The 22,553-nt window shown below is 38.8% G+C and overlaps 1 protein-coding gene and 1 non-coding gene across 5 annotated transcripts in view; both read right to left on the bottom strand.

Moving 5' to 3' along the window:
- Rps6ka5 (ribosomal protein S6 kinase A5) overlaps positions 1-22,553 on the bottom strand; it is a 151,935-nt gene that overhangs the window by 57,312 nt on the left and 72,070 nt on the right. For all 4 annotated transcript variants that reach the window (XM_005068407.4, XM_040742627.1, XM_040742628.1 and 1 more), the window contains 3 exons: positions 22,212-22,430; positions 3,788-3,903; positions 226-333 (listed from right to left, as the gene is read on the bottom strand). In XM_005068407.4, the coding sequence (XP_005068464.1) occupies positions 226-333; positions 3,788-3,903; positions 22,212-22,430 (443 nt within the window). The remainder of the gene's footprint in view (positions 1-225; positions 334-3,787; positions 3,904-22,211; positions 22,431-22,553) is intronic.
- Positions 17,268-17,374, bottom strand: LOC121139647. Its single transcript, XR_005876549.1, has one exon. It is a non-coding gene; the product is annotated as a U6 spliceosomal RNA (small nuclear RNA).

Genomic DNA, 22,553 nt, shown 5'->3' with positions numbered 1-22,553 from the left:
TATCCCTAAAAGGCTTACTGTGACTTTAATGGGATGGTTTCATGGTGATTTTAAACTAAAAATCTCAACAGTCCATTTATATCAAAAAGTTCCTTTGAACAAATCTGAACAAAAATCTGTAACTCACATGGTACTACTGTCCTATTAAATGCTTATTGGTAAATAAGTTTTCATCCTTGTTTGCATTTTGGTATTACTAACTTCAAATTAAAATATAATACTCACTTCATCAGCCACAAACTCCTTACTCAGACCAAAATCTGTCAGCACCACATGGCCATTAGAATCAAGCAGAATATTTTCAAGCTTAATGTCACGGTATATAATCCCCAACTGTAAAAACAAAACAAAACAAAATGCATTTTAAGATACTTTCCCAATCAATTAAGGGAGCGTTTTTCTACCTTTGAGGAGGTGCGTCTTCAGGATCCTGAGGCTCTTAGCAACTCTGAGAGCGAATGCTCCATCTTGGGGCTCAAGTGCTGGCTTTCCCAAAGCTCTCCAAATGTACGTTAGTTCTGTGTGACAAGGGCCTATCCCTGGAATCGGCTTCTTCAGGATCTCCCTGTTGACTATTGCCTCTTTCTGTTTCCATTCTCCTTATTTCACACTCATTCCAAATTATCTTCAGGGTCCTTGTTGGCTAGTTCTTGCCCACAACTCGGTAATGGCTTCAGCAAACCTTCCTAGGGAGCCATATCCTATGCTGATCATTTCTGTTTTTAAACTATGTACTTACCTTTACTATTTACCTTAATATATCCATACTGTCTGCTTTTAAAGATTTTTTTTGCACTTATTGAGTATCCTGTATTATGCAATGTGTCAGACAGGTAAAGGCTTTTTAAATTGCAAGCTCTTAAACATAAAAGTTAAAGAGCACAGGTAAATTTTGATGTTTAGTTCTAAATCAGCAAAGCAAATCATTAAATAGCATTCATACAGTCGTGCATTGTTTTATAAGGATATTTTCTAGAAGTGTGCTATTAGATGACTTCGATTATACAAGCATTCTGCAGTGAACTTACACAAACCTTGGGAGTGTAGTGGAAAAGTACATGTATCCTATTCCTCCTGAGACCACAGTGAACAAAACAGCAAATAGGCATATCAACAAAAATTAAAACAGAGTAAACATGAGATGTATGAAGCTGCTGCCACTGAAACACACTAGACTGTCTTATGTAAACCTCCGAAAATGATGGCTAAAATATATACTAAATATATAAACCAGAAGCATGTTTGACTTTTGACCATTATCAGGTTTTACTCTGCTGTACATAATGATATGTGCTGGGTTATTACATGAGTGGTAGCACAGCAGGTTTATTTACACCAGCAACAAACAAACAGGGATGAAGTCAAGTATAGCATTTTGGCAGCTCCATAACCACCAAGTGACAGGAGTTTTTCAGTTCTACTGAAATCTTATGGGATCACTGTCAAATGTATGGCCAATCACTGAGTGAAATGTTACAGAGTTCAAGACTGTATGCCTCTCTAGTTTGTTTTTCATGTAAGCAGTATAGTAAAACATTTCAAATACATAACACAAATCTAAGAGGTGTCTGACTTCATATTTTCAGGTGTATCAGCATGGATTAAGTGATTTAATTCTTTGAAATAATGTTTTCCTCAGCGTCAAATACAGGAAAAAGCAGATTCCTAATAATCTCTCAAAGCTGAAGTAAAAATTTTACCCCCTCAAAAAACAAAAACCACAACAGAAAACAAACAAAACAGTAGGCTGTTTTCCTATGAAAACTTCAGTGGTTTATGAGAAAGACAGGAAGGAAACACTTAAGGGTGTCTGCTGAACAGACAGTCCACTTGAAGCACTGTATTTACTTACAAACCAGAGGTACTTTAATTTAAGCTACCTCCTTGGGAAAGATGTTTAGAGATAAACTATTTACTATCCAATGTACTTCAACACTTCCAAAAATGTGTACTTTTCTCTTCTCCTATAAGAATTAGTACTAGTATCTCTATCAAAATTAATATTGCTTCCTTTATGTATGTGTGGTGTTTTTAAGGTAACACAGCTGAGAAATCATTTGCTATACTGCTTTCATTAGATATCCATCACATTTATTCCCAGATCCATTATGTTCTCTATATCCATGTTTCTTATTAGTTTAGTAATAACGAACGTGGAATTTTTTTACTAGAACAAAATGAACAAAATTAAAATATCATATAAATTATAGACTGTGCTTTCTAGCTTAACCATTTGGCTTTGTGGGTTTTTTGTTTTTAATTTGGTACTTATAGTGAATTTTATTGTCATTTTTATATCTTAATATAAGCTTCTAGGGTTTTGAAGCTTATTCTGAATAGTAATATTTCTGATGTAAAGATGTTTAAGGTAAGTCATATCACACAAAAGTATAGACATGAAGCTTGTCACCACAGTGAAAATTCTATCAAAGGCAGCACAAATGGTCACTGACTGTTCCTGTGCTCTTCTCTCCACTCTTATCTCTCTTCATTTGTGGCAGGGTCTCACTATGTAAAGCCAGGCTGATCTCAAATCACAACCTGACCCCTAAGGCTCCCAGGTGCTGGACTTTTCCTTAAAAATTCTAACCGCCTCCCTCCACCTGTCAGGACAGGCGTTTCTGTCAGGACTTGTCTCTGCTCTGGGCTAGACCTATAGTTTCTTGACTTTTGTATCATTTCCTTGTATCTTCCAGAATCTTTTCTCAACCTTTCTCATCTATTGTCTCCATCTTTGACTCAATTTCTGATCAAAACTTCCTGCCTCTTTAAGATGTCTTTCTTGCCATTTTGCTCAATTCTCACCTCTTTTTTTCTGTGTTGCATACTTATACTTTAATCTGTTTATCTCAAGCTAAGGGAGGGATGACAAAAATGACAAAGAAAGGCTTGTCGAAACTTAGTGACTCAAATCAGATTGTTCCTTTATGAACTTGCATGCCTTCGATATAAATTACTTTAGCATTTTCTCCTTCTGACAAAAACCATACACACCGAGACAACACAGAAATTGCAGCTTCTTCAATAACTTAAATAAGTCAAAATATCCTGAATCAAGGTTAAGAATATCTGCAATAACACAAATTTAAACTAGTATGTACAGAGTTCTAACAGGATCGTAGATACAACGTCCAGGTAAAGGTTTCCCTGTCTGAGCTCATGTCACTTGGAGGCAATGAGGAGGAATAGAGCAGGGCAGGTACAGAGCGAGTTATTGTAGGAGGGAGGAAAGTAACTCAGAACCAGTAGAAAATCAGGAAGTGCCCTCTGTAAACAGAAGATGGACTGTGCCATGGAGCAAATCACAATTAAGAAAATACATTTTACAACTTGGGGTTTCATTTTAACAACCAACAGCTTTTATTTTGATGATACTTTACAATAAACAAAATCCTGTTTTGGTTTGTTTTTTTTTTTTTTCCATGAAGACCAACAAAAAGAAGAAGAAGAAGAAAACCCTCAGGTTCTTTTGTTTGCTTGATGTTTTAAAACACAATAGACAAGAATTTATTTTCTGTTCATTTATTGAGTTGGGGTTCTCACTTTGTAACTTAGTTTGGCCTTCAATTCATGATCTTCCTGCCTCAGTTTCCCAAGTGCTAGGATTATAGGAATGCTGCACCATGTCCAGCAAAAAGTAAACATTTTCAAATGGAACTATGAAACTAAGAACACAGCAACATTCACAACCCCCAAGACAACCTGTGAAAACATCAACTTGTTAGGTCCATCAACACCGCAGTTAACGAACTGTTCAAAAGCAAACTCCAAAGATGAAGCGCCTTACCTTGTGCAGGTGTTCCAGGGCAAGCACGATCTCTCCAACATAGATCTGCACTTCGTGCTCTGTGAAACGCTCTCTTTGAGAAAGATGAGTAAAAAGTTCTCCACCATTTATATAATCTAAAAATGAAATATATTTTCTTTCTTTGACTTGCATTCATAAATGAAAGGAAATAACTCCTTTTAATTACTTTGGATTAACCACTAATTTATTTTTGCATGACCTTTAGTATTTAGCAGCTTCATAGCAAGTATTAATTAGTTTCATATCATCATACAATTTCCTAACACAATGATCATCCTAAACCAGTCAGATTAATGTGCAAAGAGTACCACCATTAAAACTATGACCAAAATCCACATAGATTTAAGAGTTCTTTTCCAAAGACAGCATATCAGAGACCTCTGCCACCAGTGTGTAACTTAGAATATCAAACATCAGCCACATAATAACCAAACCAACCCCACCCCCAAATGCCACACAAATCCCAAACAAAACACAAGCAAAAATCCTATCTTGCCACATGCAATCACTAGGTGTAAGATCTGTAAATAGATTCTCTATTTTCTGGAACTGGCTGGGCACACTTTAAAAGAATGTATTGTTAGGCAGCAGGCAGCATTCTTACAGCTTCATACAACATGGAGTAGAAAAGAACATGGAATAAAAGCAGCACAGCACGGCTAAATGAAAGTATTCAAAACCCAAAGATTCTATTTGTCTCCAATGTGTCCTTTTATCACAAGGGAAATAATCAAAGAGGAGACAAAACAGCTGAAGTGAAAAGGGGAATTGCCTAATTGGGGGAAAAAAGAAACACTAATCATTAGTATTAAGATATTATTTGAAGACCCACATATGGGTGAATTTAGGTAGTAACAGATTAATATTATAAAGAGTTTAAAATTGCACAGGACGGTAACATTTTAAAAAAATTAAACTCTAATTTCATTAGAGACTAACCACAAAAAAACATTTGTTCTCTAAGGCTTCTGTATTTTGCCGAGGATTTTTAATTTATCTGAAGACAAAACTAATTATTTAAAAGGCAGAAAGGAACACAGCATTCCTATAAATGAACAATGGATTTTTCTATTTTCAGTAGTTATTTACTTCAGTCTAAATTTACATAGTCACAGTACAGAAATATATACCTATATATGAATGATCAAATTCCCACATAGTCTCAATGTGCAATTCAGTCACTTCATCTTCTATATAGGGCTGACTTCAACAGAGTCATCCTCTTCCTCATGTTATCATCATAGTACTAAAGACTTTTTACCAATGTAATTATCTTGTTGTATTCCTAATGTTAGTTGTACTCTCCTCTCTGCTACACTGCTTTTTTAAGCACCAGGGCCAATATAGTCACCACACTTCAACTACCCCACAAATGCCTGCATGCAGCACTCAATAGATTTTTTAATTTAATAAAAGTTAATTTTATTGCTGTTTCATATGTGCATCTTTGCCTTGTTATTTTTAGTCAGCATACACAATAATGGCTTTCATTCTGACATCTTTCTATGCATCATGAAATCTGCTCATATTCATTCATCATATATTCTCTTGTTGTCCCCTTAACGAGGGTTCCCCTCTCTGAAAACGAGCTTTAAACCCCAAAAAGTCAGTCCATGTAAAACAAAACAAACAAAAAAAACTCCAACATATTCCTGTCTCATAGAAGAAAGAGAGATTTGTGACCGAGAGACCCAAACTAGACATGGGTTCTACTGTTGTCCTGTTTTAAGCAAATTAAGTCACTGATCTCTAATTCTTTATCTATTAAAGAACTGGGACACAGGAAATGCTTTTCCATTGCTGAGGAGACTCAAGAAAAAGAAACTATAAATCCAAGAAGACAAGCTTAATACATCAAGTTACCTGTTTTTCTACTTCTGGTATAGATTGTTCGGATATTCATAAAAGTCAGTATTTTTATAGGCATATATTACATACTTTACAAGCAACTCTATTCAGTCACCCAGGCTTTCAGTAGTAAAGAAGAAACTGAAGCAGCCCAGTAACTCTAACAGCAGAGGTTACAGTAAGTGCTGCAGTGAGATACTTTGATCACACTCTGACACTTGTAGTGTTTATGTCCTTGAATTCCCTACTTCTATAGGGCACCTATATGTTTCACATCTAAAATGTTGCTATGATTATTACATTTTTGTCTTTAAAAGTGGATATTTATATTTGTTAAAACTTGAACTCCCCCATGCCCACTTTGGCAAGATTTGTTGTGTTTTGTTTGAGACAGTCTCACATGGTAACTGAGGCTGTCCTCAAACTCACTGTGATTCTCCTGCTGTTGGAATTTCAGGTGTAAGTCAGCCTGACTTGTTTTTATTGTTTTTTTTTCCTTATTTAATAGTTTGGCCTGACTATTAGTCAAGTCTATCTGATCTGCAATATAAGACCTCCAAAGTTGCTCCTCAGAGAACAGAGCCCTAGAATTTGCCCAAATTTCCTTCATTGGCTAGGTTCTCTGCCTCTGTTAGTACTGTAAACAGCTGCTAGGCTCCACTAATTGCTATTTGATTGCCCAATTGTTTCCAATAATGTTCTGGGGCACTAATTGCTCCATTCTGATACAATAAATTCAGACTCTTAAATGAGTAGTTTGAGGACAGAGTTTGAGATCTATTCTTAACCCATGTAGTTTGGGTTTCTTATTGCTGAGAACCCATGACCCCAGTAACTCTTATAAAGGAAACATCTAATTGTGGTGGCTTGTTTACAGTTCAGAGGCTTAGTCCGTCATGGTGGGGAGCCTGGCAGCAAGCAGGCAGAAGTGGAGCTGAGAGTCCTTACATCTTGACTCACAGAAAACAGGAAGTCGACTGACTGTCACACTGAGTTTAGCCCGGGAAAAGCACCTCAAAGCCCACCCCCACAGTGACACACTTCCAACAGAAGGTGTGGCCCAACTCAAGGTCTGGATTAAATGCTTGTGTCATCCAGCCTCCTCCAACAAGATCAGCCCTGGAGCTGAGAGTAAGGACAATGGCCAGATTCTCTCACCCCACAAGCAAAGCAGAACTGGGATGACCAGAGCTCTGCACTAAACCTCCCAAGCCAACATAGAGCTTGCATCTTAGCAATCAATACACGCTAGGTGGAGGAAAGGAATCCCCAACTTCTCAGATGCCTTAATTATTCTCTGTGTCATCTTTTTAGAGAACTGCATGGGGTTAATGTTGACTGTTCTAAGTTACTCCATATTGGTAAAACTCTTTAATGACTGCCTTGTCCTAAGAGACTCCAATTTACAAGCATCACTGAACTCCATTTTAAGTGAAAACACAAAGGCAAGATGACTCTGCGTCTCATTGGGCACCTAAACAAGGAAATGGCTCAGTCTGCAAAGTGTTTGCACAAGCATGAGTTAGCACTCATGTAAAAAGATAGGCAAAGCAGTGCTGCCCTATTGTTCCAGCACTGGGTGTGGGGTAGGACTGTGGAGGCAGCCAGTGACCAGCCTAGGTGAAAAAATAAGGCAGAGAAATAACTGAAGAAAACACTCGAGATTGGCCTCTGGCTTTCACATGCAGACACACTTGAACCTGCATGCACATGTATACTAAGGTGTACACACACAGTCACGCACAATTTTTAAAAGAAGTACTATCTCTCTAGAATTACCTTCAAGACACAAAATTAATTTATTCTAAAAGTAGAACAAGTAAGTAAGATGGGACTATATGAGCACATGGCATATTGAAAAAAATCATACCAGGAAAACTAGACCTGAGAGCTTATTGAACATACCAGACAGTGGAAGGGGTTCCACAATGCTCACATCTGGACCACATAAAGAGGAGCTGTCAACAGCCCTCACATGCTATCATCTGACTAGTCACTGTATACCTTAAGGGAATTTCCAAGTTTCCCTAGGGTGTCAACTGGGCTCTGTCCCCATTGCCGACTGGGTCTACTCCAAGGCCTAGTCTACATCTGGTTCTGTACTTTATCTCTAGAACCTCCAGAATCCCACACTGGGCAACTCCACTTTACTCTGAGGTTCCTCAATAGCTAGACTTTGAAGCTAACATGCCAGCAAGCCTTCTGGTGGGTACTTAATACCTTACATTACCATCTATGGTGAATCTCTTTGCCATCTACTATCTGCTTCCCAGTTTCTCAGGAAGCCGTTCTTCAACTCTGCTGCAACTTCCTTAACCTTAACCCACATAGATAGTTATATAGGCTGGTCTATTTTCTGTGATATGTAATATGTGGTCTAACGTTGACTTAAGATTGTAATGAAAGAACCTGGTTTTGCTCAGCTAGCTATCAAGGGATATCAGGGCTACTAGGTAAATTGCAGCCAAGAAAACCAACATAGCATGTGAATTTACAGTTAGTCATCCAATAAACTCTGACACTGTGGAAAGACATAAACGTGCCCATCTATGTTTCTGACGTAGCATGCTCAGGATAGCTATTTTTCTAGTTTGTTTTGTATTTGCATAGGAATTGTAAAGTCTATTTGTCCATCACTACAAACATGCCAAAAAAAAAAAGCCTGTTGGGGAGGGGTGCTTATCTAGACAACTTTGCACACAATTGTTCAATTTGGTGAGAACAAGAATTTTTAACAATATTGAGTTTCAAATCATAAAAATGGTATAGTTCTGCTGTAAACAGCAACGAGTTCTAATTTATAGACAGTAAATTCATTAACCAAGTACATCATATTTTAAAAAATATACTCTAAAATTTTGCCTTATAGTTACTTGGCACTTGTATATAGAAATACAAGTTGCTGTTTTGTTTTGTTTTTTTGAATCAACCATTAACTTGCAGAAGACTGGTAAGTACAGCATACAGAACTCTTTTTACAAAACAGCTAAGTCAACAAACAACCAAACTGATGCTTCGTCATACACAGACTTTCATACAACATAATCTCTTACAAATAAAAAAATTTACATCAATTTATCATACCATCTAACTCCCAATCCTGAATTTATTATTTAAGTTGTTCCCTGAATAACTGCTATAGTTTCTAGATGCAACCTGGAATGTATTTTCTCAAATTACAATAAGTGTTCAATATTTCCTAGACTTTCTTAACCTTGGCACTTGAGGTTACATGTGTGTCAATTTGTAGGCCATGTCACAATGTGATCTGACCTTACACCTCTCCATCAGCATACGCAGAGGCGCATCTTTGGAGAATGCTCTGCTTGTGGCATCTTCTCAGCTGGCACACTATGTCAACTCATGCTACCGTCAATGACTTTTACTTTGATCATTTCAGTAAGTCTACCTTAAGAGAAAGAAAGCCCACATTTCATCTTTATAATTAACAACCACCTTTGGTGAGGTAGTTTGAAAGTATGTAGCTATCGTGGCCCTCATTAAACATTCAGTTTTTTTAGCTCTATCTGGCCTGTATATTTTGGAAATCTATTCCACCCTGCCATGAGTTCAGAAGAGCCCAGAATTTCTACTGTCTTTTAGATGCAGCTAATAGCTGCTGGATGTTCTGACCTCTGTGGAGAATGGTTCCTATTCTAAATAACAACAGACTTGGGCCAGAGCAAGTCTACACCCACCCTGAAGGCTAGTGAGACATGCTGGGGTAAAGGTGCCTGAGGGTTTGAGTACGTGCTGCAAAGGAGTGTCTTTAGGAGTAAGGGAAATAACTGCTATCAGCCCTTTATACATGATAACAGATGTCTTCTGCCATGTCCCTCACCTTTGGATGGTTACTTAAGATGATGAATCAATAAACTGGGTGCCTTCAGTATTAGCTGATTGCCCTCCTGAGTAGAGTATAGCCTTACCCACCAGTCGCCTGGGCCCTGCCACACTGTCTGAACCCCCAAATGACACACAGGACACTATATTAATTATTAAGCTGTTGGCAGTTTTCTTGGTTTCTTATTGGCTATAATTGTTAATCTAAGTATTTCTCTTACCAGAGAAAAGGGTCCGGACCTCTTACTCTGGCAGTGTACATGGTGTCTCTCTCTGCCTCTCTTTCCCAGAAAGACATGTAGGAAGTCCGATATACAGAAATGGAAGAGAAGTCGAAAAGCCATATGGCAAAATGTAGACTAAAGAGAAGCAGTTTAATTTAAGTTATAAAAGCGCATTGGGGACAAGCCTAAGCTAAAGAACAAGCTTTTGATATTAATAGTAAGTCTCCGTGTTGTTATTTAGGCATTGGTGATCAAAAAGAAAGCTTGATACAGAAACTATAGGACAAGACTAGACCCAAAGGAATATAGGGGAAGGCTTTATAGAAATATCAGCTTGAGCCATATGGGAAACACAACACTGACCAAGAACAAGTAAAAGGGTGGTTAACATAGGACAAGGTCTTGGCAAAATTCATGCAAACAGGGATTGTCCAGTCCTGAATGGTTAATGTGTAAGCTTAGTTGGAGAATGATTAGTTACCTTTAACATGGGAGGCCAGTTTTCAGGAAGCTAGCCCTTGCTTATAACTGTGTTAGTGGAATAAGTTTGTAACTATTCTAGCAACATTGTTTGAGTCCTGGGTTTCCCTGTATGTAACTGTTTGACTTCTCTGTGAAAACAAAGTAAGTATGAAATGATCAAGTCCTTTCTTAACATCTAATCATGTTGCCCTTTCTTGGGTGGTCCTTGAATGCCTCACTGTCATCATTAATTCTCAATTTTTTTAGATAACCTGGCCTGGAACACAGTATGTAGATCAGACTAGCTTTGAGCTTATACAGATCTGCCCATCTCTGTATCCTTAGTGTTGGGATAAAAGGCATGAGACACAATGCTTGACCTGTGGTTAGTCTTTTACCTCCCTCTATCTCCGTCCCTTTCCCACCCTGTGTGTGTGTGTGTGTGTGTGTGTGTGTGTGTGTGTGTGTGTGTGTGTGTGTGTGTGTGTGTGTGTGTGCGCGTGCGTGTTCATGTGTAAATGCCTATGGGAGCTGGATGCTGCTCTGAAACTGAGTCACAGGAGTTGTGAGGTACATGGGTTCTGGAATGGGATTCAGGTTCTGCAAGAGTAGTACATGCTCTTAACTGCTGACCAATCTTTCCAGCCCTGGATGTGATTAGTACGGCTAAAGAATATTCCTTCTAGAATTTTGACTAAAATTTTGTTGTGTTTATGGGAGTAATTAACTCCAAATCCTTTGTCCCCCAAGTCAAGGAGCTACTGAAATCTCCATTCAGTATCTTAGCCTTCCAAGTATTAAGTAGCTGGGCAACTGACAATTTTCTTCTATATACTTACTTATTTCTTTGTTTGCAGGATTCTCTTCTTCCATAAACAACAGCCACCCTATTGGCCTCAAATCCCCATTTCTAATACCTTAGCCCTGTAACCCTGTTGGGGAAGTCTTATGTCAATAAAGCACTGTTGAGCCAATAGGGAACCAAGATAGGAGGGACTAGGAGTCCGGAAGGACTCTGGGTAGGAAAAAGACGGAGAGTCGAGATGTAACGCCATGGGGTAGGAAGCCCGGAAACTTCTCTGGTAAGAGATATACTTAGATTAACAATTATGGGGTAATTACTTAATCAGAGCTAGCCAGTAAGAAACAAGCAAGGCCAACAGCTTCATAATTAATATAGCCTCCTGTGTGTTTATTTGGGACTGATGCGGCTCTAGAACCAGGCTGGCGGGAAGGCTTCTCTCAAGGAAAAAGATTCTCGTTACAAACCCTATCACCTGTCAACTACATTTTGACCTCTTGGATTCTTTGGAGGGAAACACTTTATTTTTAGAAAGAAAGGATGAATGCAGTAATGAAAATATATACTTCTTTGATAATATGTAATAAAAATATTAGCTGCAAGTTTTATCAATTGTAATCCAAATCCATTTTTAAAACTTTATTATTATTGTGTGTGTTCAGTGTGTACATGCCATAGCACATATGTGAAGGTCGGAGGACAATTCCGGATGTTATACTGGCTCTAACACTCACACAGGACCATGTTTTCTTGAGCATCTGGTCACTCTGCCATATCTTCACCAAGTTTGGCACAGCTATTCCACAGTTTACCTGCAATTCCAATCAGACTGGTAGGCTTCAGAGCTTAAGAAGAGTAATAGGGAACACGGTATTTTTTTAAATCCAGTGAGCTGACTACTAAGGATGCCCCAAAACTGAGGCTGCGGGGTTGTTACACTTCTTTGTTCATCAGGAGATCAAAACACTCTGGGTAAAACTGGAGCATGTCCACCAGACAGCAAAACAACAAACCAGACAGAAAAGGGCACTGCTGATATTGCTATACCAAGTTGGACTGTGACGTTTTAATTCAAAGGACAGCATTGAGCCAAGTATAAGAGTGAAATATCTGTACTTCAGCACTCAGTAGGCAGAGGCAGAAGCATCTTGAGTTCAAAGTCACCTATATATCCTACCCAAGGTGAGTTTGAGGTATAAAGGTACAAAGTCTCATCCCAAAACAATGGCAAACAGAAAAAACATCAGAACCAGGCATTCTAAACAATTTTGAGCCAGAGTCAAACCACTGGCTTCAAAATGGTCAGAGATATCATGAAGAGTCAAATCCTCACATTGGCATCAGAGACTGAGGGTTCTCAGCCCTTTGGCTCAGGAAAGCCTACCTTGACACTCATCAGATACCTGTACTTCCTGAGCTAGGCATACACTACATTTTCCACTGAAGAGGCAATAACAAGCCCAAACTGAGTAAGTGTATCTGAGTGAAGCTGCTACTAGAATTATACATGTCCATCTGCCTGGTGGACTCTTAACTAAGCCAGCTCATACTGTTCCTGTCTTTAGAGAGTTGAAAAAACAATCCATTACTCTATACAGTGATCCCAAATAAGGTGCTTTTTAAGTTTCTCCTAGGATACAATGCCTCAACTATGGCCCTTTAAAGACAAAATGAAGCAAGAAAACAAAAACAGAAGTTTAACTTGCTACAACTTCAAACTTGTCAAAACTCCATAACAATACAAAGAATTTCCATGAATCTACTATGAAAACACTTACGGGCTGGAGAGATGGCTCAGAGGTTAAGAGCACTGGTCTGCTCTTCCAGAGGACCCGGGTTCAATTCCCAGCACCCATATGGCAGCTCACAACTGTCTGTAACTCTGGTTTCAGGGGATCTGACACCTTCTATACCAATGCAAATAAAATAAAGTTAATAAATAGTTAAAAAAAGAAAATGCTTATATTTAGCTCATTTGCTGTGGAATTCTCCTCTGCTCTTACATATGTGCACGTCTTTCCTGAACCAGCTGAAAACACTGCTCTCTACTCCAAAGACTTTCCACAGGCATTCTCTTCCATAATCACATGACAAAACATCCTTACCATATCTAGACTTCTTGACCAAACTGTGTCATCTGTCCAATGTTCTGTAGTGACTTTATACCACTCTAAAATCCAGCTCAAGATCATACACGGCATTAGAACTTGTGTAACATATATGCAGAAGCTTCTGCCTTCCTTTTCTTGTTCCCGACATGTCTGAAGGATACAGTCCCAGTGTGGGCTAATCCTCAACATGGGATGTTTTGTCATGATCAGAGGAAAGTAATAAACTCCTGGAGCAAATACCAACAGATGATGGTATCTTCTTAGACAGTATGGATTAGTTAGTTTTCCCAACACTAGAGTTAATTTTGATGTCATTAATTTAGAGCCATTAAAGTATTGATTGCCAAGTTTCTCCACTCTAGTTACTATGTTTTTCCTTGTCATCAACTGGCAAACCATGAAGAAATGAACTGAGATTATGCAAAAATATCCTGCTTCTCACTCAACTGTCACCCACTCACTTTAGTGTGGAGTGCTGATTTTATAACTCCCTTTCCTCCTCTGTGTCAGTATTATTCCACAAGGGAGAGCTTTGCCTCTGCCCCCATTACACTTTCTTCTTTATACCACAACAAGATGTTCCAGTTCCATCTTGTACTTTTCTCAACTTTATTTGGATACAGTTACACGATGATCACTAGCTGCCAGGGATGGCACTAAGCATTTTACAGACATCATTTTACTTAAGTCAAACAACTCTAGGAAAAGTGGGATAGCAAAGGGTTGGGGAGATCAAGGGATTGCATCTGGCACTCTCAGCTTGGAAATGCTGAAACAGTTTTCAAACTGTTTAAATAGGAAATGCATGTTTATAGAGGAGTGAGGGAATCATTTCGCTCAGTTACAGCACAGGTAGCAGATCAGAACAGTAGGAGACTGAGTGTGAGAGGAGACAGGCTGGAGATGTTAGCCTGAAAGTCTGACTATGGAGTTCAGTATGTCATAGTTAATCTTGATTGTCAGTCCAATTGGATTGAGAGATGCCTAGATTACATTAAAGCACACCTCGGGTCTGTCTATGCAGGTATTTCCAACATGCACTAGATCATGAGGAATCTAACTACTAATAGTTAAACAATCCACTGATGAATTTAAAATCTGAATAAACTATTGGAAGGTGGTGCAAGGTGAGGCCTGGTTGTAGGAAATGTATCGCTGTGGTCATGTCTGTTACTGTTACCCTTCCTGTTACTTTTCTCTGCTTCCTGAATACTAGAGGTGAGGAGCATTTTTATACCACGCCCTTCCACCATGATGTGAAGCCTCACTACAGACATGGATGAAATGGAGTTAGAAATAACAGACTGGAACTAGGAGCCAAAACAAACTTGCCCTCCTTTTAAAATCAGTTGTCTGAGAGACAAAAAACAAAATCTAACTATTATGTATAAGACCGTTCCGAGTTAATGAAAGTGGGTGGGCTACTTTAAGCAATGGAGTGACCCAAAGGTGACCATCTGGCAAGAAGACTTTTAAAAAGTAAATAAGAGGGGTAAACTGGGAAAGATAAAGGAAAGTAACAGAATAGACAATGCAGTTGTTTTTCACAATCTGCTGCCTCTCCTGATACAACAATGTAACACAAGAGCTAAACACATAGATGCCAGCCATTTGGCTCAAGACACCTTATCTCTACTACAACAATGGATACGCCATCCCTTGTAGGGCTGCTAGCAAAGACTTACAAGCTGATATGTGAAAAATACCCAGCGTGGTACGTGGTGGCAAGCAAATACTCAAACATCTAAAAGTGACTATGAAAATATTTGTCACATTCTTATCAAACCTGTCTCCTTTGTGACTCTGGGAAAAGAAATCTAAGATTTTCTGGCCTACAGACAACCTATATTTGTACTGATGTTCTCATTCTTAGCATAGAGTAAGAAAGTATTGACATAAATGTCTTCAAGATACATTTTATGAAGTTGGTCAGGTATTATTTGGTAGGTCAGAGTCCTAAAACTGGATTGCTGAGTCACAATATATTTACATATTGAATTTGGTAAATACTGCAGAAGCTGGGGTTGGTAAGATGGCTCAGTAGCTAAGAGGACAAACTGTTCTTGCAGAGGAGCCAAGTTCAGTTTCCAGTTCCCACACCAGGCATCTGAGGGTTATCAACCACCTAAAAAAGCCAGCTCTAGAGGGTCCAAATCCCACATCCGTACTTTTTGGGCACTGCATCCACATGCACAAACCCACACACATATTCACATAATTAAAAACAAAATCATTGATTCTTAAAGGTAGAAGCCATTTATATTCAACATCAACAGTGTGTCCTATAAAAAAGCTGTAACTCTTATTATTATCAGTCTTAATTCCTTCTCCTATTGCCTTGATGAACTACTTTGGCAAAAGCTACTTTAGGAAGACAGGGTTTATTCTGGTTCATAGCTCAAAGGTACAGTCCATAGTAGGGAAGTCAAGGTGTAGGAACCTGAAGTACCTGGTTACAACACATCCAGTCAGGAAGCAGGGAAGGAAAAATACACACTGCTGCTCAACTCTAGTTGTGCATTTACATAGTTTTGGATCCCATCATGGAATGGTGCTACCCTCAGTGGATGTGTCGTCCCTTGCCAACATAAGTAATGTAATTCCCCATAGGCATGTCTGGAGGCCCATCTTCCAAGGAGATTCTGTCAAGTTGACAATTTACACTAACCACTACAATCAATATCCTATTCACTGTCAATCTATGAAGCAGTCCCAAGATACAAATAATTTTAAAGTAATGAAGAGAGTAGAAGAAAATCTGAATCTGTAGCAACTAGATCTGCCATTGCAGACAGAGAGAAGACAGTGATGAAGCTTTATGTGTGACAGATTCTGTGGAGACTCCTAGGAGAGAAGGCATCAAGAGTCTCACCCAAAGACAAACTCTGTGAGCCACAACAGCAATCAGCCAGCGTGGCTGCTGCAACATTGGCATGAATGCTATGGGGGCAACACACCACCCTCAGGTTGAATTTAAGGCCTGTTCCACAAAATGGAACTCTTGTCTAATACTGTAAACCCGGTCACAAACCCATAGTTCCAAGGGGGAGAACCTATGATTATTATTTTGCTAAACAGACATAATACCATAATACCCATGGATAGTGCAGCCCTTAGCCAAGGAGGCTCTTTTGTAGTGGACGGCAGTTAAATATTAAGACTCACAATTGGGTCGGGTGGTGGCGCACACCTTTAATCCCAGTACTCGGGAGGCAGAGGCAGGCAGATCTCTGTGAGTTCGAGGCCAGGCTGGACCGACAGCCTCCAAAACAATACAGAGAAACCCTGTCTCGTAAAAACAAAAAAAAAAAAAAAAAAAAAAAGACTCACAATTGGTTAAAGTGCAGAGAAAGTGACTATGTAGCACTCAGTTGTTAAAAGGACATGTATATCACATACACTTCCCCCTCCAAGATTAAGGGAACATAATGAAGAATGGGCAGAAAGAATTTAAGAGCCATACTGGGGAAGCTAATGCAAAGCAAGGTCTTTTGAGCATGACACACATGCCTTATGCACTCATGAACTCACCACAACTGTGACTACCCATGCAAGATGAGGATCATCAAAACTTCTTCACAAAAGGTGTTAGACCTTATGAGACCACACCCCTCCCTAAAGGACTACTGAGTTAATGGTGCATGGGGGGAAAGGAGCGCCACTCTCCTGGGTGACATAAAGCTCCCTAGTAAATAACCTTCTAACCAGGCTCGTGCTAAAGCCCTATTTAAATTCAAGGGGTCACATACATTAAAAGACATGAAAGTAAGGAGGAGGCTTACTGGGAAGAAGAAAGGTTCCAGTGGAAGAAGCTGGGGACAATAAGGAAGGTAGTATGGGGAGGTGAGAATGACTAAAATTTATTATATATGTGTATGAAACTGTCAAATAAAAAAAACCTTAAAACAAATAAGCAACCATAGTCTACAGGGTTATTCTGAAGAACAGATAACATACATCAAACTCTTCAAGTGTGTAGTAAACAGAGAACGGCCACTGCAAATAATCACTTGCTATGAATAAATAGTATTTTCATTAGGTTAAAATGACACTTGTTCTAAATCAAAATTTTGTCTTTTAAGCATAGACTATTTATCCATTGGTACATTTCAAAATAAAAAATCAGATTCAGCTATACTGTAACATCTTTTCCTCCTGGCATTCTTTTTAAAAATATGGAACGCTTCACAAATTTGTGTGTCATCCTTGTACAGGGGCCATGCTAATCTTCTCTGTATCGTTCCAATTTTAGCATATGTGCTGCCAAAGCAAGCACTCTCCTGGCACTCTTAACATCTCTAGCAAGAAGCCCTTATATTAGAGCAAAGGAGCAAAGGAGCTAACTCCCTCTGTTGAGACGGAGCAGACATTTTCCTTTTGGTAGAGCACACTTACAGGTTTTCACAGCTTTGGACACACCATCTAATCTTGAATCCAGAAATCTCCCCATTATTCTTAAGTTCCTTTGCTCTTATCAGCAAGTGGAGAAATGCCACGGGTTTAAGTACTGCGGAGAACTCCAGAACTGCCTCCACTGAGGCTTCTCACTGCAGATGCAGCAGAAGAACCACAGGTGGAGCCAGAGAGCTGCTTCTGGGATTCTGGCTCACAGCTCTACAAGCCTTCTGTGGGAGGTGAGCAGCAGAGCTGACAACAGGCCAACTGCAACCCCCTGCTTTCAAGGAAAGTCTCCCTTCTCCTTTCACTCTCCAGTCACACACACTACCCTTTCTGTTTCAAGTGTCGTGTGCCCCCGCTTCATACAGTGACACCTTACATTATCACAGCTCATCACAGCCACCGCAGAAGGGCTTCTTCTCAGTCTTGAGAGTTAGACAGGTAGCAGTTCCTGTCTGCTCTGCCACATTAGTGACTACAATGCACAATGAACCATTGTTACCATCTCATCAAGCATCAGCACCTTTGCAGCTTCTGAGATCAAACTAACCCTCAAGAGTGAACTTTAATGTCTTAAACAACTAACTCCCACTGAAGTAACACATGAGGACAGAACTGTCTACAAGACTGACGGAGAATTCGTTAAGAATGTTCCCTGGCAGCAGCTTCTAAATACACTTGTAATTTGCTTCTTCAATGTCTGATGAATCCCGCTGATTAACTTGACTGATTATTAAAGCCAAAGATCCGCTGGTGTCTTGAAAAAAAAGTCACCATTTTCAGAGACTACTAAAAAAGAAACTGTTTTGTACTGACTATTTCCCACACAAAATTCCAACTTTTGTTGAAATAATATGAGCTCTAAAAAAGAGAGAATAGATGAAAATGTTTTTATATTTCTTATATCAACACAGGTAGACAGAAAGTTATAAAAGAGAAAGTTGTCCGTGTTATAGGATTTGGGAAAGCTGCAAGAAATATAAAGGGGAAAATTCCATCGTGTGTGTGTGTGTGTGTGTGTGTGTGTGTGATATGTCATACAGTTAAGATAAAACAAAAGAGTCTAAAGAGCTATTAATGCTATAGAGAAAGATTTTAAACTCAAATGTGATTTAACTGACTGGAGAGATGACTCAGTAAATGCCTTGTTATTATGTGAAGACTTGAGTTTAATCCCCAGAACCCACATAAAAACCAGATATGGAAGCACACACCTGTGATCCTAGAGCTGGGGAAGCCAAGACAATAGCAACCCTATGGGGCCTTTTGAATCCCCAGTTCAGTCTAACTGATGAGATCCAGGTTCAGTGAAAGATCCTGTCTCAAAGATAAGGTGGAGATAGATTATGGATGATACCTACTGTCAACAACCTCTGGCTTCCACGTGTGCGCAAGTGAATGCATGTGTAACATACATACTCATGCACACACTTTCAAGAAATGGGTTTAGAGCAAGGGTCATCAAGTAATAACTCAGAGAGCAGATCTAGTCCACTCCCAATTCTATATTTTATTGGAACTGTACTATGCCTTTTTGTTTACTACAATCTATGGTCAACGAGCCTGAAAACCCTGCAAAGCTTAAAATAGTTACCATCTGGTCTTTTACTGGTCAGAAAAAGTACTGCCTACTGATTTAGAGAATAGGAGATAGAATATAAACAAATGAGAGATAATTATAATTAAAGCTTATTGTGGGAAGCAATCATACATGCTCAGTTCTGTTAGAAATGCTAGTCTATTCCATAACTGGCTACTAAAAACAAATGTCACAGATAGCATCTGGTGAGATACTACTATCATTATAATTATCTTATTTGGAGAAGCCTGTGCCAGCCAAGCAAAATTTATTCCCTTGGAGTAAGCCCTGTCAAGCATTCTGCAATGAGCATGATTTGATGTTAGCCTAGATTTGAATCTCTAAAACATCCTGAAAAGCAGCAGCGAAGGCTATGAATCTCTTTGACTTAAATGTGCAGGAAAATAAGAGATACAGAAGTCACAGAAACCAAACAATATGTCCTAGGGTAGGCTGAGAAGGAACAAGACAGTAAGGTCTCAAGGTATAAAATTACAGAAAAAAAAAGTAGAGCCCTTCAGCTATAAGATACAGTGGGTGGGGTTTACAATAATACAGGCAGAAAGAAAATGTTCAAACACTCTTGAAGATCTCAGATGCAGAGCTCTACAGGCAAAGACAGGTCACCTTCTTGAACATGACTAACCAGTGTCATCAAAATGTCAGTTTGCACAAAGTTAATTTTTTAATTTAAAGAAATCCCAGTAAAACCCATTAACAAGACAATTTGATTATCAAGCTCATGTTGAAAAATAACAGGAAACAGCCCTCCATAAAGTTCGGGTATCAGCAATAAAAACCAAGGGTTGTTGGAGAACTGGCATTACTGCATACTAGAATACACTGTAATGCCCACATAAAGGCATTCCAGTAAGTGCTCTGGCATTATTCATTAAGTCAAACAGAAGAGAAGGTCAAGAAATATATCCAAACACGTATGAGACAATCATAGATGAAAAAGGCTGCACCTCAAGTCAGTGTTAAGAATGAGCTTTTCTCTCAATAATATGGGAAAACTGAGTAACCATCTAAAAAGCTGGATCCTTATTTCTTATCATATTCAAACAAAAACTCTACTTGGATGAAAGTTTTCCAAACAAAAGCAAGAAGCATGCAAATACTAATGAAAAGCCAGCAAATTCCTTTATAAACTTAATAGAACAGAAAGTCTTTCAATTATGACTCAAAATTGAGGCCATAAAATTTAGAAATAAATTCTACTACATATAAAATTCAATTTGTTTCATAAAAGCATTGTTAACAAAGTGAAAAAGTGAAAAATGAAGAAATACTTATCACAAACATCTAATCTTTCTAGAAGATTCTAGAAACTGAGAAGAAAGAAATGAGCAAAGATTACAAATACGTAATTCTCAGAATATTCAAACTCAGAACATATTATATGACTTTTCAAGAATATAAAAAGATGTCAGACTCAGGAGAAAAAATAAAAAGAAAGTTAACCCTACAATGACACACCGTTCCTTGTTTAAAAGATGCACAAATATCCAGAAATTTGGAGATACACTCTGCATAGGACCACACACACATACACATGCAATGGAAGGGTACTTGACACAATCACAGAGATTCTGCCTAAATGATTGTTTTATGAGGCTTGAAAAAAAACACATGTGTAAGTTAAACCCTGAAGGATCAACATAAGACAAAAAAATAATTACAAACAACTTAAGGATCCAGTCATGGGGAACTACACAATAACACAATGGAGTGGAATGGAGTACTATGCAGAAATTTAAAAGACCAAGGAAAATCCTTATGAATTGATATGAAGTTTACATAGCTTGTTTTGTTATATTAACCATGTTTTAGTGTGCTAAAATCACAGAATTTCAACATACCACACAGGACATATTTACTTTTAAGGAAAAAAAAGATAATAGTGAAAGACTCATACAGTCATCTACTAATCCAATTTTAGCATTCTGAAGCAGTAACAACCAGGTAACATGCTTCTCCTAATGCTTTACAATATGAAATATTGTTACTGTATAGTCCAGCCCCAAATGTCTAACTTCAATATATTTAGCCTTTATATCGAACTTCCCAAACACTGAAATTCAGTAAGAAGTAAAAATAATCTAAAAGACAGAGGCAAGGAAGATTTCCTGAACTGGACAAACGGCTTGTAATTTGTTATGTCTGAACACAGACTATGCAGTTCCCTCTCGGCAGGATATAAATCTAGGCTGATCATGTGTTGACAGGAAGATTGCTTGGTTCCTGGCTGAGCTGTACAGCCTCCACCACTCACTCTCAGCGCCTTCCTGCGCTGCTCTCAAGAGGCAAGTGTGAAGCTGACTTGCAGTACTAAGGGATGGGAAGTCACACTGGAGAGAAAACAAGGCGGCCCAGCCAACAAGAGCACCCATTGTCAAACAAGAAACCCTATCTACCACGGATCTTCTGACACGGGTAGCTCTCCTACTACACAGCATGTATGTGACAACAGCCTAAAGCAGTAGAGAAATGCCCTTCCCAGCTCCCCAGAGTCTTCAGAAAATAAATCACTGTTTAGCTACTCCATTCTAGGTGGTTTGTTTGACAGCTATAGATAAATTCAACAACTGAGTATTGAGTAAAATGAAAACATATTAGTTAGGAAATGTCTTACTCACTGTTCTAGTGCTGTCATAACCAAGGCAACTTTTATAAAAGAAAGCATTTAATTGGGGGCTTGCTTACAGTCTCACAGGTTTAGTCCATTATCATCACAGCAGGGAGTACGGAAACCACACAAGTAGGCACTGGAGCCATAACTGACAGTGCTACATCCTGATCCGGAGAGAGAAAGAGAGACAGAGAGACAGAGAATGGGCCTAACTCTTGGCTTCCTCAGCTGTCCCCTGTCAGCCCAAACCTGCACACTCTTGAGAACTAAAGAACAAATCAGAGCCCTCACGGCCATCAAGGACCTTGCATTTCATGGATACACACTGAATAATTGTGGAGTATGGAACAGAGGTATACAAATGTCTTCATACTCCAAAGCAAAATGACAACAGAAATAGAAATACCACCAACAAAGAGAAGAATGAGAGGCCACACAACATCTTCTAAGTCCAGACCTAAGGAAAACGTTCTCATAGAAAGTATGATGACAATGGACACTTACCTAAGATGAGATGAAGTTTGGTCTCTGTCTGGAAAGCATAGTGCAATGTCACCAAAAATGGCGACTGTCTAATGTGCTCCAGAACTTGTCGTTCTGTCCTTGTATGCTCTGTAGTTTTAGCCTTTTGAACTATTGTTGCCTTTTTCAAAACTTTCATGGCATACAGCTTTCCAGCATCATGGCCGCTTATTTTACGAACTAGAAATACTTTCCCATATGCTGAAAAAGAAAAGAAAAACTTTCCATAAGCTGACGAAAAAAAGAATTAAAATGCTACATTGGCAAAATAGTAATTTATGGAACTAAAATGAATGCACACAGCCAACAGAGACACACACACAC

This window comes from Mesocricetus auratus, unplaced genomic scaffold (assembly GCF_017639785.1).
Source record: "Mesocricetus auratus isolate SY011 unplaced genomic scaffold, BCM_Maur_2.0 Super-Scaffold_15014, whole genome shotgun sequence".
Lineage (NCBI taxonomy): Eukaryota > Metazoa > Chordata > Mammalia > Rodentia > Cricetidae > Mesocricetus > Mesocricetus auratus.
This window is presented reverse-complemented; position numbering and strand designations above follow the sequence as displayed.